The 18,370-nt window shown below is 34.6% G+C and overlaps 7 protein-coding genes and 1 non-coding gene across 8 annotated transcripts; 4 read left to right on the top strand and 4 right to left on the bottom strand.

Moving 5' to 3' along the window:
• Positions 1 to 53: 53 nt before the first annotated feature.
• GCD2 (translation initiation factor eIF2B subunit delta) lies at positions 54 to 1,916 on the top strand (the record flags this gene model as incomplete). Its single annotated transcript, XM_003959585.1, has 1 exon — positions 54 to 1,916. The coding sequence occupies one exon, from the start codon at positions 54 to 56 to the stop codon at positions 1,914 to 1,916; it is 1,863 nt and encodes a 620-aa protein (XP_003959634.1).
• A 224-nt stretch (positions 1,917 to 2,140) lies between these two features.
• Positions 2,141 to 2,680, bottom strand: TOM20 (TOM complex receptor protein TOM20; the record flags this gene model as incomplete). Its single annotated transcript, XM_003959584.1, has 1 exon — positions 2,141 to 2,680. The coding sequence occupies one exon, from the start codon at positions 2,678 to 2,680 to the stop codon at positions 2,141 to 2,143; it is 540 nt and encodes a 179-aa protein (XP_003959633.1).
• Positions 2,681 to 2,943: 263 nt separating this feature from the next.
• On the top strand, positions 2,944 to 3,543 carry SLX9 (Slx9p; the record flags this gene model as incomplete). The annotated part of the gene is made up of 1 exon (XM_003959583.1): positions 2,944 to 3,543. One exon carries the CDS (start codon positions 2,944 to 2,946, stop codon positions 3,541 to 3,543), a length of 600 nt encoding a protein of 199 aa, XP_003959632.1.
• An 884-nt stretch (positions 3,544 to 4,427) lies between these two features.
• KAFR0Ktrna10V lies at positions 4,428 to 4,501 on the top strand. The gene has a single exon. It is a non-coding gene; the product is annotated as a tRNA-Val (tRNA).
• A 742-nt stretch (positions 4,502 to 5,243) lies between these two features.
• Positions 5,244 to 7,475, top strand: KAFR0K01420 (uncharacterized protein; the record flags this gene model as incomplete). The annotated part of the gene is made up of 1 exon (XM_003959582.1): positions 5,244 to 7,475. One exon carries the CDS (start codon positions 5,244 to 5,246, stop codon positions 7,473 to 7,475), a length of 2,232 nt encoding a protein of 743 aa, XP_003959631.1.
• A 105-nt stretch (positions 7,476 to 7,580) lies between these two features.
• TWF1 (twinfilin TWF1) lies at positions 7,581 to 8,591 on the bottom strand (the record flags this gene model as incomplete). The annotated part of the gene is made up of 1 exon (XM_003959581.1): positions 7,581 to 8,591. The coding sequence occupies one exon, from the start codon at positions 8,589 to 8,591 to the stop codon at positions 7,581 to 7,583; it is 1,011 nt and encodes a 336-aa protein (XP_003959630.1).
• A 477-nt stretch (positions 8,592 to 9,068) lies between these two features.
• On the bottom strand, positions 9,069 to 10,160 carry KAFR0K01400 (uncharacterized protein; the record flags this gene model as incomplete). Its single annotated transcript, XM_003959580.1, has 1 exon — positions 9,069 to 10,160. The coding sequence occupies one exon, from the start codon at positions 10,158 to 10,160 to the stop codon at positions 9,069 to 9,071; it is 1,092 nt and encodes a 363-aa protein (XP_003959629.1).
• Positions 10,161 to 11,147: 987 nt separating this feature from the next.
• MEC1 (protein kinase MEC1) lies at positions 11,148 to 18,293 on the bottom strand (the record flags this gene model as incomplete). Its single annotated transcript, XM_003959579.1, has 1 exon — positions 11,148 to 18,293. The coding sequence occupies one exon, from the start codon at positions 18,291 to 18,293 to the stop codon at positions 11,148 to 11,150; it is 7,146 nt and encodes a 2,381-aa protein (XP_003959628.1).
• Between the last annotated feature and the right edge of the window lie 77 nt (positions 18,294 to 18,370).

Genomic DNA, 18,370 nt, shown 5'->3' with positions numbered 1-18,370 from the left:
TACACCAACTTTATTCAAAGAAAAATTTGCATCAAATTCGTCAGATTGGAAAGATGAGCAGTACAGAAAAATCAGATACAAATATTGAACCACAAGAGAGCCCAAGCTCAACGACTCCTGGCTCTATTGATGAAAAGAAGCTTTCTAACAAGGAATTAAAAGAGCTAAAGAAACAACAGAAGGCAGCAAAAAGAGCTGCTCAAAAACAAGCCAGTGGTATATCTATTGAGCAGCAACAGGCTCAAGCGCAAGCTAAGAGGGAAAAAAAACAGCAACAGCGTGAACAACAGCAACGTGAACAGCAGAAGAAAGAGGCAAAGAAAAATAAATTAAATGTAAAGCAAAATACCAAGAAATCTTCACTCTTTAGTCATCTAGAAACTACTGATGAAAGAAGGGCGTCAATCTTAGCTCTTTCTAGTGCGGTCAATTCTCCAAAGACTTCAAGAACAACTGCAGCTGGTTTAATGGTACCAATGATCGCAAGTGCACTCTCTGGTTCGCAGGTTTATACGACATCTTCTTTTGCCAGTGCATTATCCAAGCATCCAAGCACCACTGCCGCAGCAACAGCTAGTCATCCAGGCTCTATTTCTAGTACCAGTGATATTGCTAAGTCCTTAGCACAAGTATCCTTGGAATCCGACGACTTCTCAGTATTACCTGGTGTATCGTCAATTATTCCACATGCTTTGCAGACCAGTTTTGATACACCACAATTGCTATCTTCTGTAAAAGAATTACTGAGTAATAAAGACTCCATTCATCCAGCTATTGCGCTTTTGACCTCAAATATTGCTAATTACAAAATTGTAGGTTCCATTCCACGTTGTATAGCAATGTTGGAAGCTTTCCAAATTGTCATCAGAGATTATGAGACCCCAAAGGGAACTACACTATCTCGTAACTTGACAAACTACTTATCACATCAAATTGATATTTTAAAGAAGGCAAGACCCTTGAGTGTTACAATGGGTAATGCTATTAGATGGTTAAAACAGGAAATTTCTCACATTGATCCATCAACATCAGATGCTGTTGCCAAGGAAGATTTATGTGAACAAATCGCACAATTTGCCAGGGAAAAAATTGAATTGGCCGATAAGTTAATTATAGATAATGCTTCCATTCACATCGAAGATTCAACCACTATTGTTACGTATGGTTCATCAAAGGTTTTAACTGATTTGATACTATACAATGCCATTACATGTAAGAAAAACATCAAGGTTATTGTTGTAGACTCAAGGCCACTATTTGAAGGTAGAAAGACAGCAGATTTCCTAAGAAAGAAAGGTGTCAATGTTGTGTATGCATTAATCACTAGTTTAGATGCAATATTTAACATGGATGTCGACTATCTATTTTTAGGTGCTCATTCCATTTTATCCAACGGATTTTTATATTCTAGAGCGGGTACTGCTATGTTAGCAATGTCAGCGAATAGAAGAAATATTCCTGTTTTGGTTTGTTGTGAAAGTTTGAAATTCTCACAGAGAGTTCAATTGGATAGTGTTACATTCAACGAATTAGCTGATCCAAATGATTTAGTTTCTATTGATCACAAAGACCCAATGGAAAAACGTGGTAATACTGGTGGTTTGTTGTTGCAACAATTTGTCAAAGAACGTGAAGATACTAGGAAGAAGCAGGAAAGCGAAAATGCACTTAAAGGTAAGTCTGGTTCCAATAATAAAAAAGCTATTTCAAATGATAGCAAACCAAATAATGAAGACAAAGACAAGGAAGATACCAATATATTAGATAAATGGCAAGACTGGCCATCACTAAACATTGTTAATATCCTCTACGATTTAACACCGCCTGAATATATTAAGAAAGTTATTACAGAATTCGGTGCATTACCGCCATCCTCTGTTCCAGTTATCTTAAGAGAGTATAAAGGTTCCGCATAGTCATTCCTAAAACGTAAATCTACATAAATGATACTAGTCTGAAAATCAATATGTACATGATATATAAAGTGGCAAAAAAAGGTTTACAAGAACCAGGTAAATTCGATTAAAGTTTTGCAAATCGTAAATAGAATGCTGATAAAGAAGTATTATAATCAAAACAATATAAACATGAAAAAAAAATATGTACAAAGTTGATTTGAAATAAAAAAACTGGTTGATAATCATTCATCAATCTCGGAAATGATAGGAGGTTCATTTTTTGAAGCCCCACCATTTAAAAAAGAGGATACATTAGTGGGTGGAAGCACTGCGATCATCAAAACGATAAATTCATAGACATTATCAGGAACACTTCTTTGATAAATGCCCAATAAATCTGCAGGATTTGGATAAACGGTTAAAGCTTTGTAAAATTTAGCTGCAGCTTCCATTTCGTTACCTGGAATCATGGAAAGACGTTCACCCTGTTCGATATTAGAAGTGAAGACAGTTTCTCTTTGACTTGGATCAGTTGATACTGGATCTTTAACCAATTCTTCAGTCAAAAAATCTGTTACCTTTTGAACTTTGAGTTTCTGTTCAGCTTCTTTATTCAATTTTTCCTGTTGTCTTTGCTTTTTTACTCTATTCTTCAATTCTCTTCTAAATTGAGGATCTGATCTTCTTTTATGATCAAAATATAGTGCATAGCCGGTAAAAGATGCAACTGCAACGGCGGCAGTCATACCCAAAGCACGAACCAAACCTCTAGATTCAGACATTATGTGTGTTATTAATTATAGGAGTAAGATCTGGTGTATATTCTTGTATGATCTTCTATCAAGAACTAACACTTCTCTTGCATGTAAAAACAATCATCAAGATTTCTTCTGGACGACTCGTATCGAGTTGGAAATTTGCACGTGATTAGAGAGAAAAAAAAACTATAATCGATTTAATTAAAAAATTTGATGCTCATCGAACGATTGAAGCCATGATGAAGGCATTGATTTAAGAATAAGGACAGTGATTTCGTGGTTATAATATGGTTGCTAAGAAAAGAAACACGCTGAGGAATAAAGTATCGTCTAAGATAAATTCACATTCAATTTTAGAAAATTTACAAAATGATATAGATGTTCAATTGCCCGAGGATCCAAAGGCTTTCTTGCATCAACCCAAGGAAACAAAGAGGGAAAAGCAGTTGAACAAGCAAAGTGCCTTCATATCTAGAGTACAGGAGAAGTCTATGGGGATGGATCCATCATTTGCCGGTATTTCAAAATCTTCGATAAGGCGTAGAAAGAGAAAGATGAGAGATAATTTAAAACCAAGAATGGATGATTTATTGGTATCGCTGGAAAGAGAGGATGATCTCAGGGATATAACGCAAAATACAGGGGAGCATGCTGATGATGAGGAGACTCGCAAAAGAAACAGAGCTAATGTCACTAAAGTTGTCAGCAGAAATGAACCAGGGTCTGTTTTGACGAGAAGAAATGAGCCAAGTATTAGAAATAAGAAAGGTGCAAAAACCTTGCAAATCAAAGAGACTGAAAGGTTCAACCAAGTCTTGAAGAATCAATTATTTCAAACAAATACTTTCGGTGCCTTAAGAGAAGTCATCAAGATGCAGAAGAGATAAAAGGAAACGATGTGTAAATCGATATAATATACATTGTATACAACATATTAATATTATCAGGTTGCATAGCAAGAAAAAAGCGTTTTATGTTAACTTGAACGAGTGAAAGCTTTTCTAGTATTGGAAGTCTTCCCGCTATTTGCAAATGATGGCTACGTAAGAAACAAAATAAGATCAGGAAACGCAATAAAAATAAGCGAAGATCTTTTAGAAGTTATGCCTCGAAAGGATCTCGTTAATTAACACCAGAAAGTCAGCAGTCTTTTGTGCCTCACACAAACAACTTTGCTTCTTTTCAATGGCATTAATCCTTATAGGTACATGATGATTGTTCATAGCATTGATCAGTATAAGCAGTTAGTTACAATAATCATTCATCCATTGTATAGTTTAATGTCCAAAATTATAAGATAACCCGTTTCGGGAGCTCTTTACAATGAGGATGTAGATCAGTCGCTGCTTTTATATATTTTTTTCTTTTGGGGAGGCTGGCTCATGCTAGCATGTACGCTGGATCTTGGTAGTGGCATTTGTGGCTTATTGACTCTAAACAACTTTCTAAAATCACTTCCTGTCATTATTGTTTAGATCAAGACAGTTAATTGTTCTTTTCAGTTTTATATCTTAAAAAGTCCTAAAAGGAAGCTACGATGACAAAATATAAATGATCAACAACGTCCATTCACAATGTAGCACATTATGCCAGAGTATGCAGTTTTCATGCTTCTATAAGCTAGCTAGTTACTGCTAAACTGCATGAAACTTATTAGCGTACTTACACTATTCTTGAATCACTATGTAGAGGACAAAGAACAGAGGACAAAGAACGGAAATATAATAGCTATTATAATAGTAACTAAAATTCTCAATTAACAAGAAAATATGGTTTCGTGGTCTAGTTGGTTATGGCATCTGCTTAACACGCAGAACGTCCCCAGTTCGATCCTGGGCGAAATCATTATTTTATTTTTTAAAATTTTTTTGGCAACAAAAATCTCATACCATAACAGGTAGTTTGAGGACTTATCTAGAACGCATCTACCCGTACCATCATCTCCCCCTTATATAAATGAGATTCAACGATTTTAGCAACACAAAGACGTTTCTTTGCTACAAAGATCTCTGTTGAGATGGGATACTCATTGACGGACTCTCTATTCAAAGGGAGAATATCTCGCAACGGGATCATCTAGCTTCATTAAAGGATAGAATCAATTTCAGTGAGACGAAAAGAATATTTCGATTCTCTACAGTCGTAGCATTGGATTCACCTTCCTTAATTGCAAGATTATGGGACCTCCTATTCTCGGGGTTCCTTACGTAACTTGAATAAATCTGAGAATCGGCTCATTGAGTACCTAGTAACGTTCTTTTAGTAAATTACCACCATGCCTTATGTACTCTTGTTCTCAACTTTACCATCACAAGAGTCTCACAACTTGCTATTAGATGTAGTGACGGTAATATAGATTTATATACATGTATGAGGATTAAAACCTATGCTATTGAAAGGATACCCTGTAAGGAAAAATTAAGGCTGGTAAAAAAATAAATTGTATATTAATCCCCAGGGATCTCTGTATCTTCAACTAGTTCCACCATCTTATCATTATCGTCTATTCAAGTTATCTCTAACTCATATAGGAGATCTCTACCGCATCATTACAGATATTCTAATAACCTCTATTGGCAGGCGGCAAATGATTCACAGGGAGACTAACCTATCGCAAAGGGAGAGACAGATCCATCGTAAACTCAACCCTTCTACTACTGGACAGGGAGCTGATACGGACAGAATAGAACCTCATAAGCTACACTCATCTTCTGAAGAGTTTTATCGCAGTGAAAGCGAGAAAGACCAAACTCAAGCTGTGATGCAGATTGTTGAACCGAAGAGACATGATATGCAGCATACAACTTCAAGGAGAAGATTGAATCAGATGCTTCAGAGTCTGAAAATGAAGCCTCCAAATGAAAGCCTTTCGTCTGGATTAAATTCACAAAAGGACAATAATATATCGAATTCAAATAGACCTAAGACTGACGACGTCGACGACCCTACTGCATCAAACTCAACAAGATTTTCCCGCAAGCTCAGAGAACGTAGTAATACCAGTTCTGAAAGAAGGCATAAAGGATCAATTTCTACAACTGTATTTACTGGTAGAGATCTCTACGGGGATAATTTGCATAATAAGAAGAAGTCTAGCACATCAGTGAGAACTTCATCAAAAAAATCAAATACTCAAAATACTTCAGTGGTAAGAGAATTAGTTCATGATTCTAAATCTTCACCTAATTTGGAAAGAGACATATACACTTCCTCAACAGCTGATATAACAACACCCAGAAGCAGAAACTCCATAGTTCTTGACTCCGAAAGTTTTTCCAACTGCTCTAGTCACTACAAACTACCACAACCTGAGAAGGATGACAATTGTCATACATATTTGAAAAAATTGTCAGTTTATGGGAAGTGCATTCCTATAATACTTACCGACAGGGATACTGACTTCAATTATGACTGTTTAAAATATTTCATAAGTAGCTCATTTGATTTCGCAAGAGAACCATTAGATGTAGCTTTGAGAAAGCTTCTCATATTTCTGGACTTACCAAAGGAAGCACAGAAGATTGATAGACTATTATTAGCATTTAGTGAAGTTTATTATAATACTCATGAAATTTACAGTGACAATAATTATAAAAATTTTTGGACGAATTCAAGTCAGGTATTCTTTGTTGCATTTGCCCTATTAATATTACACACTGACCATTTTAATGAAAGAAATAAACAAAAAATGACAAAACAAGAGTTTATAAACCTTATTCATGATGATGAAAATTCCTTTGGAAACTTAATTCCAATTAAAATGATATCTTATTTTTATGATAACACCATCGCCAAAGAATCCCCAAAATTCGACATAAAGATACCAAATGATTACGATAACTCATTTTATGTGCCTGAAGAATTAATAAGAAGCAATGCAATTTCTGCGAATAACAACTTGCTTCCAAAAAAAATGGCCCATAGAAATTCTATATCGTCATATTTTTCACATAATACGTTGTCGATAAACACCCCAATTCAAGATGATATAGATATTTATTCAAACATCATGAATGCTACTCTTGACAGTGTAAGTATGAATGGTCAGGTGGAAAAGTTATATAAGCCTGCTTTAAATTTACTAGAGAAGCAGCTCCCTCTTCCCAAGTGTTGTAGTTTGATCAGATATGGAAAAGATGATTACTGCATCAATGCTCTTAAGACAGGAAACTATGATTTCTGGTATGGAGGAAAATGGTATCCAAATCAGCCGATTATTCTTACAAGAACATCAATTATAGCCAAAAATTTAAGCATTGGTTGGTATAATGATTTTGTGCTAGAAAGTCAGGAATACACGTATTTCTTCTCAAATCTTGATACAGTGACGGCAGTGACGCAAGATAGCTTAGTTTGTGTACATTATGGCGCAGTTAGCTTTATGATTAGAATCAAAAATCAGGACGAAAGGACAGAATGGATGCATATAATGAATGTCTGTGCCGCTTTCGACTGCACATCTCATAATTTAGAGGTCAGCACCAGAATGGCCTCGTTGCTGAATGAAACAATTCTACTGACAACCAACATTGAGAATCTAGAAAAAAAGCTGTCCTTATTCAGATTTGCCGTTCCGTTAAGCCTACTGACTAGAAAGGATCTCATAAATGATATCAAACAACTCATACAGAAAATAACCCTCTTCCAATATGAATTATTCAAGGATAATTATCAAATTGAAATTATCGAAGAATTCAATATGAATTTTAGAAATCTTATATCCGACACCGATGTAGACATTGTCGATGGATCTGCTGGGAAAGCTGTATCCAGAGATCCTTGTTGGATTTCTGAGTTGGAAGCACTAGACATTATTTGAAGTAGATTCCTAAAGTTCTTGAGTTCAAAATACAAATAATTTAACTTTTTTATATGTTCGTACATAATATGAATCATCACCATAAGCAGAGGTTTCATGTAACTTTCATGTCCTTCTTTTCCTCATAGGGCCCTTTGGTCTATTGAATTTTTGGGCGGAAGAAGCTGAAGATTCATTATTTTCATACTCTTTAGATTCTTCAGCTGTCGAACTTGAAATTAAAGTAAACTCTAGCTCATCTGAATCTCCAATTTCTATGATCTTACTGAAGGTAATTTTTTCATTATCCTGGAGATATTTCACGAAACCAAGTCTATTTGATGCATAAACCATACGTTCCTTGACTTTACTTCCGGAAGGGCAACTATATATGAAATAGTACAATTCCCCATTCTTATAGAGTGTATATGTTGGATGTTCCGCAACTATTTGAAGATCTTCTGGTTTGGAAATTGTTGATTTCTTAATTATTTGAACTTGTTCATTGCTTAAATCAATGTTGAAGGAAATTACATTTGCTTCTTTTAATAGGTCTTGGATTGAGCTATCACCAGTTACAACGTCAAAACTCAATGCAGTAGGAGATCCATTAGTCTGAGAAACTAATTTACGGCCTTTTGGATGCATTTGTAACAACCTCATTGCACGTTGTTGTTCAGCTATTTGATGCTCAATTTCCTCGGATTCAGTTAAAATAGCTGAGGGTGATTTGGTAATATCTTCTGCAGATTCTAGTAAATCTAATATTTCGTCTGCAGCTGTTGCTAGAATTTGCTTACCGATCGAATTGGTACCAATTTGTCTCAATAGAGTATTCTTAGTTGAGGCATAGAGCATTTTGGATCTGACAGGTGATGAATCAGGAACATAGGAGATGAAGTCATAATGATCCGTATTTTTAGAAAAGTCCTTTATGAAAATGTATAGAGGGTTAATTGAAAGATTCGATTGCAACTCTTCAATCGTGTCAAACTTTCTATTGAATTGAACAGATGTTGAATTATCAGGGATACTTGCAACTATAATCGCTAAACCAGTAGAAGTTTCAGCTTGAGAGCTATTACTCAACACGTCAAGTAACTCTTGTTCGGCAGAAATACCAGATTGATTCGACATACCAAGATTTCTGACTCTATTTTTCTCTTTAGTGTTTGCCTACTTTCCAAATTGCTATATATATGTTTCCGATTTCTCATTATTTTTCTGGTCTCGAGAAAAAAAGTTGAGTTTCAGGTACAAAACAATTGTCCGTCGGAATTACATAATAACAATGACAATAGTAATAATTACAATAGCAATGGACTGAATAAGTAAAGTTTTTGAATTAAGTTTACAGATTATACACAAAATTTAAGAAGACTATATATAAGAGTATGTGGCACCAGTTGACATGCACCATACGGATGGATTAATTAATTGTATGGTGACAGGATTTCAATTCTAATTGAGGCCAAAGGTGAAATAATAAATAATAATGGACAAATTGAATGTACATGTATTGATAAGATGAATAAAAAAACATATGCAGAATACTACCCTAACCTAAAATGAAGAAAAAAAGAGTTCCTTAAACCTTAAAAGAAAAAAACCAGATTATAACATGAATTCACCAATCGTAGCATTAGTTGAAATCATTTGAGCAACACCACTTTTTCTTCTAATGGCTTTTTTCAAAAGTTTGCTTTTCTTACTTCTTCTTTTCTTCTTGCTAACCATTCCAGTGGTTGCATGACCGGCTCTATCGGTACTATTAGTGTTACAGTTATTAGTTAGTAGTGAACTATGAGGATTATTGTTATTATTGACAGAATTTCTAATTTTTAAAGCCAATGTTCCATCGGCATCTCTATAGCAAAGTAATTTGACTTTACCCTTGGTTTCGCCAAAAATTGTTTCATTCCATTCTTTGGAGTTAGTTGCGTTTGAAACCAAATCTTCAGAGACAAAATCCTTCAAAGAAGTGAAATTGTTTCTATTTAGATCCTGAGAAATGACAGAAGCTTTCCTCTCTTGTAGAGAGAAGTTTTCGTTTGAAGTGTCTGAACGATCGGAAAAACAAATGGCTTCTTCACTAGTGACGTGAACTTCTTTCCAGAAGTCGTCGTTACTTTCAGCCAATGGAGAGTTCAAATCATCCAAACCATATTGTTCGGAATCAATTATATTTAAACCAGTAGAATTTAAAGGTAAGGAAGGAGCAAAATTATTACCACTGTAGTCAGTCTCGTGGGTCATAGTAAAATTTTGAAATCTTCTTAATGTCTTATCATCGAAGCTAGATGGAAAATCGTACATATCTTCTTCGCCAATAGAATCTATATGATTCGAAGTAGATAATGGTGAAAATAAGGCGTCCGAATCAGATAAATATTCAACTGAAGAAGAGCTATCATTTTCAGAGCCAGTTTGTTCAGCTTCTTCAATGGCTTTGACGATCTTCTTATTTTTCGGGATACTGTCCACTATAGTGGAGGATGCAGTACCATTTACCTTTGATTTGGATAGAGGCGTGATATCTTCCTTAACAATGATATTGTTTAAGAATTGAGAAGCTTTACTACTATTGCTATTAGCATTTGCTGTATTGTTGTCGCTCTTAATTTTTAAATTTGTTTTAATATTGTCAGAAGAGTTACCATTGGTACTTTTGCTGACCTTTGACTTTGTGAGAGGCCCTTTCTTCATTGCAACACGATGTAAAACAAAAAAACTATACCTTATAGAAGAACAAGAATAATAACTTTTTAAAAACAACTATTCGGAATGTCAGGAAAGAGAACAATAATACTGTTAAAAAAAAACAACAGTAGTTAACGTATTATTTTTTTTCAACCTGATGAGATGGGATGGAATGGCTTCTCACACTCTTCGAAAGACTTCAGGCAGTACAAGTTATTCTAAAGTAGTAAATGAAATAACCAAGACCTAAATATTGTTTCAAAACTAGCATATCTAAATCTGCTTTATATATAAGTTATTTTCTCCTCATTTCACATTAGCTTGAATCGATGAAGAAATGATTATATTTCTTTTTTTTTTTTTTTTTAGTTTCTTTTCCAATGTGCCTACGTTACATTGTCTCTGTTGCCAAGTAATCCAGGAGGTAGCCTCGAGAAAAAACGGGATGAGCTACACAGAACTCGACGCAGAACTCGCGTTATCATCGCAGGCGATGCTCAAGGAAAAGGAAAAATTCTGTACAACTGAAAAAGAAACGAAGATGAGGTAAGATTAAAATTTCGAGGAATAACATCGAGCAATTTTGTTTTTCTTCGAAGAAGACATCGTAGAGTGTAGTTCTATTGAAGTTTGACGAAAAGCAAAAGAGAAACACAGACGCAGAAAAATAGTGCTCTTTGTCAAACTTTCCTATTATAGGCTCTCGTCGTTCCTGTGCCAAATATTTCTATTTTGTTTCTTTTCTTTCATCGAGAATGCAATTAGAAGAAAGTTTCGAAGAGCAAATTTGAATCGGAAATAGACAGCTCAGTGAGAACGGAGGCAGAGAAATAGATACATATAGACAGAGCGATCAACGAGCTTAGCGGCTAGAAGTGATCATCGTACGGAAACGACGCAAGATGCTGGGGAAAAGAACTAAGCTAATAGAATGAAATTTGGGACTACATGTTATGAATATCTATAATTTAAGATCAATTTTCTGTTTCTGATTTACCAAAATGATAACCAACCTATATACATCTTACTTAGGTTCTCTTCTGAGCTAGATTCCTGAATCAAAGTTTCTACTTGGCCAGCCACACTTAATACTAAACCGTCTCTAGGATCTATACCTCTAATCTTGTTTCTTAGTACTTTTAGTGCCTTTTGTATTTTTGCGTCCATACCCCTATCATACATAATAGTTTCGATAATATTCATTAAAGCAACTTCATGCTTTCGAGACAGAGATAATGTAACCTCGCTTGATTTCTTAAAAGCCCCTTCGGTACCAGTTAGACCCAATGCATCATTGATATTTTGTGTTAATCTAAAGGGAACTAATTCTGGGACGGGCAAACTCTTACCCTTTTCGAAGAGGCAATCAAAATCAACATGTAAGACTTTTCCCGTTTCAATGTCTAATAATATATTTTCGCAATGCCTATCACCAAGACCCAATATATGACCCACCATGGCCATTACAGCATATGATCTAACAAAGGTGTTCCTTGCATTAAACCATTTGATAGGATCGGGGAAGATTTCTAAAAACCACTGATAAAGGACAGGGGGAAACTTTTGTAGTTGTTCTCTGAAAAAACCTATCTTTTGGCTCTCGGGTAAACGACCCCAAGTTTCATGAAGGTTCTTAAAGCTGTACTTAATTTTTGCACTTTCATATTTAGTGAGAAAAATTGATCTCAACGTTACCACATTTGGTACAATTTCAATAAGCCCACAATCTTCTCTTAATGAAACAACTGAATATGTAGTAATTCCCAAATTTCTCTTCGTAGATTCAACTTCTTTCTTCAGTAAAAAGTCCATCGTAGTGGCAAATTGCATATATTGATTATCTTGCCTAACGTCTTCTTTTTTACACATGATACCATAGACGTTACCATCTGAACCAATTATGTTGAGTTGTTTTGGTTTCTTTAATGAAGAAAAAACCTTATACGAATTGCTAAATTGCGCAATCGTCACCTCTGACCTGAATGGTTGATATGATTTCATCGATTCTGATGAAGTTGGTGAAATCATTTCAAGATTGATTCTTACGGGAACAGCCAGGCCTGAAGGTGCCATTTTCATATCAAAACCAAAATCTTTCTCCAATGATCTCCCAGACCTACTTGAAACACTTTTAACATCTTCTATACATACTCCAATTAGTGACCCAACAAGAGTTTGTGATGCATACAATATATCTTGCTTATCCTTTAGATGTTGTTTAAACCTTGCTATAATCTCTCTACCACATTTTACCCTACCTTCCAATTTGGAATTTGTTAGGGCAGAAATATACCACATCATATGTGATGGATATTCCATGGCTAGGACAAGCAGTATGTGCATTATTAATTTCTTTGAAGGAGAGTGTGCATGTAATAATCTAGAAAGTAATTGTGTTAGCACTGAATACCAAATATAAGTAGGGCAGGTTTTTAAAGCTGTTTCAATCTCAGTACAGATATCCTTTGTAACCTTCTCGAGAATGTCCTTTCTTCTACTAGGCTCCTCCTTTACTGATTCAGCTGCAATGTCTAGCCAAAAAGTTATCACTTTAGGTAAATTTTCTCTTACTTTGATTGTGTTCTTTTCAAACGCTAGAAGAAAATTCGAAATAGATCTATATTCATAACGTCCATCAGAGATATATCCTTCTGCTTTTTTTTTTCGTATGAACCTACTGTAATATAATCCCATTGAGTAAAATGGTTTTTCCCACGTAGGATCAATCCTAAATATCTCTTGATACTGCTTAATTATCTGCTCAGATGCTGAATTATTAGACAAATCTAACCACTCCGTATACTTGAGCAACACAGCAGCACGATCTCTTGATCGAATATCTTCATTGTCTTTGCTTCTTTGGTGAATTTCTTTTACCAATTTCAATGCTCTATCGTTTTCACCTTGTCTCCATAAAATTTCAGCAAATTCTAGTTCAGCCTGAGGATGGTCATATTGTAAACAATGCATCAATGATTCAGACGCAATATCCAGTCGGGAATAATTACGAGATAACTGTGCAATATTAAAAAAAGTTTTTGCCAAGTCATCCTTCGCATACTCTTCATTTACCAATAAACCATATGATTTTCGCATTGATAGCAAATAGTGGTTGGGTTCAAAATCAGCAGCAACTCTTTTCATCCTGTAATCTAAAATATCTGTACTGTTTTTATATTGGAATTCGTTACTGTCGCTCGATAATATAAGTATATCATACAAGCTATGCAGTTTCATCAATAAATTTTGCTTTTTAACCATAGTTGTGTCGTTTGTGGCGGCTGTAAAATGGCTACCAAATATTTTAAAGCACTTATTAATATACTCAATTGCCTTTTCTAGATCCTTTGAACGAACAAAAGCTAAAGCTTTTGCAAGATTATATTGTAACAATACTCTGGGTTCAGTTATCTGTTCCAGGCTTTCTATTTCGTTTATCCAAAGCGTTAACCACTTAGCGTTGCCTTCAAGAACTGCAGATTCCAGTCCCATTCCGTAACAGTCTTTATTCTCAGTCCTTAACCAGGAGTCATTATTAGAAAGTATTGGTATCATTTTATCGTTAAGTTGATGATACAATTGATGATCATACATTGATTTGAACATTTTTGTTTTTGATGTCGGTTGACTTGAAAAGTGCCCCAATACACCAAAACAATCTTGTGCCATCTTCCAATTGTCCGAATACTGAAGCTCTTCTATTTTCGAAGTTAAGTTTCCTGATGAGAAACTTTTCAATAATCCATCAATCGAATCCAAATCACCAATCTCTTCATAGGTCCTTTGTAAATTCTTCAATATTACAACATTGTGATTCTCACTAAAACTTTGTTGTCTATAGCAATCTTCCAGATAAAGTGCAGATCTTTCAAATGAGTTAGTCTCCAACGATCTTTGTGCAAGTAAATATGAAGATATGGCGTCCAAAAAGGAATCAATTCTACCCAACATAATATTGTATTTTTCCTCGCGAATGATATAAGTTCCATTTGAGTGGTAATAGTTTTGTTTAAAGTCAGTTACCCATTTTTTACAATATTCGTATACTTTAAAAATTGATTCGTAACTCATTTTTAGGGAGTCCAACTGCAAATGATTTAGACCATCAAGGTCATGATTGAAAACATGGGAAAATTCTACTATTAAGTTGCTCATAATTTCTTCATATATGGTATTCGGATACGCCTTAATTATGACATCCATCGTAATATATGGGAGTAAAAAGTTTGACAAAGAACCGTCATCTTCCCTAATTAAAGATGAAAAGACATGTAAAGGATGACTTTCATCAGTTCCTCGCTTCAGTAAATCGAGTGTAATGCTTTTGATCCAGGGTTTATAACCTTCTTTAGAGCTATAAGCTGGATATGTTAGTGGAACATATTCTTTCCAAGATTGTGCTAGATATAGTGAAGACATTAGCGGATAAAGTGTCGTCTTAGACACTGTGGTGAATTTGTTCCACAATTTATAAGGTGTCGGAAATTTCTCCGGTTGATTGATATCCCATGAACTAGAACTAAGACCACAATATTTCAAAGACTCTTGCATGACCAGTGCTACAAACAGTTGCTTACTTGGATTCTCACTTTGCCAAAATGATGGTACCAAAATATCGTTTATAACCCAAATCAAAAATCTAATCGTTCGGGAATGATCATCGAAATTTGCAACTGCATAAGTAGCTATATTATCAACCGGTTCATGCTTTGTAGTATCTAGTACACCAATCAAACCTATGCATCGGGCACATCTTTCGGAAAGAGCTTGATCGGTCGTCCTATATTTGTATGCGGTATCCAGTAGGGCACCCAGAAGTGCACCAATATTCTTCTTATTTCCACGCTGTTTTGAAAATAGTTCATTTGACTTTTCAGAATTTTTCCTTTTCAAAAATGTTTCAACATCGTCCAAAGTTTGACGTATGACATAAATATTGTTGCTTTGAAGATTCTCAGCAAAAGTAGGGAGAAGATCGGTGGTGAATCTTGTTTTAGTAACCATTCTTGCGAATTGGCCATCTCTTTCAATCATTTGCAGTTCACTTTTGCCCGCAATTGCCAGTGTTATATAAGGATTCGTTTTGAATATTAAAGTAGGTTTCTGTTTGATAAGACTTTCTAAAATTTTGTAGATAAGGTTTTTCAGTTTAGTATCGAATTCAGACCATTTTTGTAAAATGAAAGATACTAAACCATTAATTACAGTTGATAACTCCTCATCATTCAATACCGTAACTAATAGAAGCCAACATCGCATAGCGCTGTATCTGACTTCTATGATTTCTAATCCTGTTTGCAAACATATACTGATCTGAGCCAATGCTGATATTATACATTCTTTAGAAGCATGCTTTATTAAAAATGACATACCATTAATAACCCTTAATTTTTCATAGTACGTGGTTTTACCATCAACATCATGAATATCACTTGAAAAAACTTGAAATATACCAAGAATATTGTCCTGTAAATTCCGTTGAAAAAGTCGCTCTTGAGTCGATGTCCAGTCTTTGATATTCTTATATTTAGATCCTCCATGCCTTTTATCTTTCTCAAAATTTGTGACGAGGTATCTCAAGGAGCACAGAATCATGTTTTCATTCTCTATATCAGTGGCATCTTTCGTTTCATTGTTCTTATACAGTTTAGTTATCTCTGCCATCGTTTTGTAATCGGGTAAATATGCATTGATATATCTCCTGTCAAAGGAAGGAAGCCTGTTCAAAAATAAGGTCTCCAGGGTATCAATGTTGAAAAGTCCATGCTTCACTAGGGCTACAGCAAATATACTTCTACTGTTTTTATCTAACAAAGTTGCTTTTTGTTCATTGATTAGCTCAACATTGTTATCACACATAATCTTGGAGATCTCTCCAAATACATCAGTTTTATACTGCATGATAGAATATGGTATTATGTACCTTTGAAATATTTCTAAGATCGTTTTCGCAGATAAACCACATAATTCTATCAACCTCTGGAAGGATAAACGCTTTTCTAAGAGGTTTTTTCCAATTTGTTTTAAAAGCATTGGCAAAATTGGAGATAATAATTGATATGACGTTTTCCTTAAAACTCCAGCCATGTGTTTTATCTGGAATGCCATCATAGAATGTGTAGCGAAATCATCACAGTTGAAGATATCAATCAGTTTCAAAAGCAAAGTATCGAAGACCTCATCTTTTGTAGTCAATGTCAATTGAGTCCAAGTCATTACTAGTGTTTCTGTCATAATTGGTGAATTGGCTTCGTCTTGTAAAAACTGGATCAATGTGGCGGTATTTTGGTCATCCGAATTGTGTAGGTTTGTTATATTGAACAAAGGTATTATCCTTGAACTAATCAGTCTGAGGTATCTATTTGGTGCCTTGAAACACTTACTCACCAAACTAAATTCTGGCCTGATGTCATTTGTTGTAGGATCAGTCAGCATGGGAGGTTGAAAATGAGTAAAAATTCTTTGCAAACATAGTAATATTCCTATTAGTAAAGATTCACAAAAGTCATCAACCTTTGGATTTGAGATAAAAAATAAATAAAGTAAATTGAAAGATTCTGATTTTGTTGTACAGTCAGGCCTGTCAGGGTTTATAGTTGAATAAAAATTACCAGAGTATACTGTATCACATTTCTCACAAACTTCCCAACTTGATAAATGATCACATTTGGTGTTTGTTGATTCGAGGCATGCTAGCCTTCCTAATATTTTTGTCCATGAAATCAATTTACTTACGTTTTTAGTAGTGAAGCTTGATTGAATTGAAATGGATGCCTCTTTAAAAAGTAAATTGAGGTCGTTATTTACACGTTTAGTGATGCCCGCTTCAACTGAATTCAAATCTGATTCTAATAGATTTTCTCTTGTTTTCCCTTTGAATTTGAAGAGAATCAATGAATGTAACTTATTAAGTTGCTTAGACCCAGAATTTTCGAATGGATGTATTATATTAGGTATTATTTTGAAATCATCCTGTCCACAATACCAAATATTGTACTTTGAATCGAACGAGAGTAGTTCTTCTGGCATATTTCTTCTCTTAATATCAAAATAAATTAGTAATAATGCCCTATTTGTCATTCTGTCGAAAGACAATAAATCTTCTGGATTTTTTTGAAGTTTTGTGGGATCAATCCATTGTTCTAATGGGAATAAATCTTGGAATATTCTTAAAAGGCCCGAGCTATTAAGGCATAGAGAATACAATCTTAATAAACACTTGGCAAAAATTGGATCATCTTCTAAAATTACAAAATTACTTGAATTTCCCTTCATAAATGTGTATATGGTCGTTATTACAAATTTGAAATTTCCTAATGATAATACCTGTGAAGTGTCCAATAGACTTGGTTGTAGGTTATTTGTCAGGTTACTAACAATGAGGGATATGAACTGGAATTTCAACTTAATGAAAGCTTTATCGTTCAATTGGATTGAATCAAAAATGTACAGTAAAAATCGAATAGTCTTCTCCAACGAGATGTTCCAGTTGTTTAAAAGCGCCACCGAATTGCCAAAAGATCCAACAGGCCCACAGAACCAATAACATATGACATAAAGACTGCTTAAATTTGACGTGAAATCGTCAACTTCACAAATTCCTGTGAGTACTTTTGCAATATTTTGTTCCAATTTAATGAGAGAATTCTGAATATGTACCGAGAGTTTCAGTTTGCAATCGTAACCAAATAGTTGTACTGATAAGTTACACCAACTACTAATTTTTCTTCTGATAAACCAAAGCCGATCAATGGAATTTCGATTAATGCAACCTATATTTAGCATACTATCCCAAAGAGATATTATACCGACAGAATCCTTACTGAAGAGCAGATATGTATTACATTTCAGCAGCAGATCCAAAGTGTCGAGGGTTTTTGCAAATATAGCGTCATTGCTCCATAGATTGATTCTATCTAGATCTTGTAAATTTTGTAGCAGAGTGTTTAAAAGTTTCAGATTCTTAGCAAAGTTACTATCAGAATTCAGCCTGGACTCCTTTATAGCCAAAGTCAGTTCATCCAGATAGGATAGATGTGAGTCCATATCAATAACAGCAGGCTTGTAAGGACGACAGAAATTGGTGCTTCCAAAGATTTGACTCAAGCTTTTTGTCTTTGTTTTTTCTTTACTATTCATTTTTCTTTAAATTTCAAGATGGCGGTTATTTTTCATATCTAGTAATAATATAGAGTTTTATTATTGATTCATCATAA

This window comes from Kazachstania africana, chromosome 11 (assembly GCF_000304475.1).
Source record: "Kazachstania africana CBS 2517 chromosome 11, complete genome".
Classification (NCBI taxonomy): domain Eukaryota; kingdom Fungi; phylum Ascomycota; class Saccharomycetes; order Saccharomycetales; family Saccharomycetaceae; genus Kazachstania; species Kazachstania africana.
The sequence above is the reverse complement of the archived record's forward strand: the minus strand, read 5'-3'. Positions and strand labels throughout refer to the sequence as shown.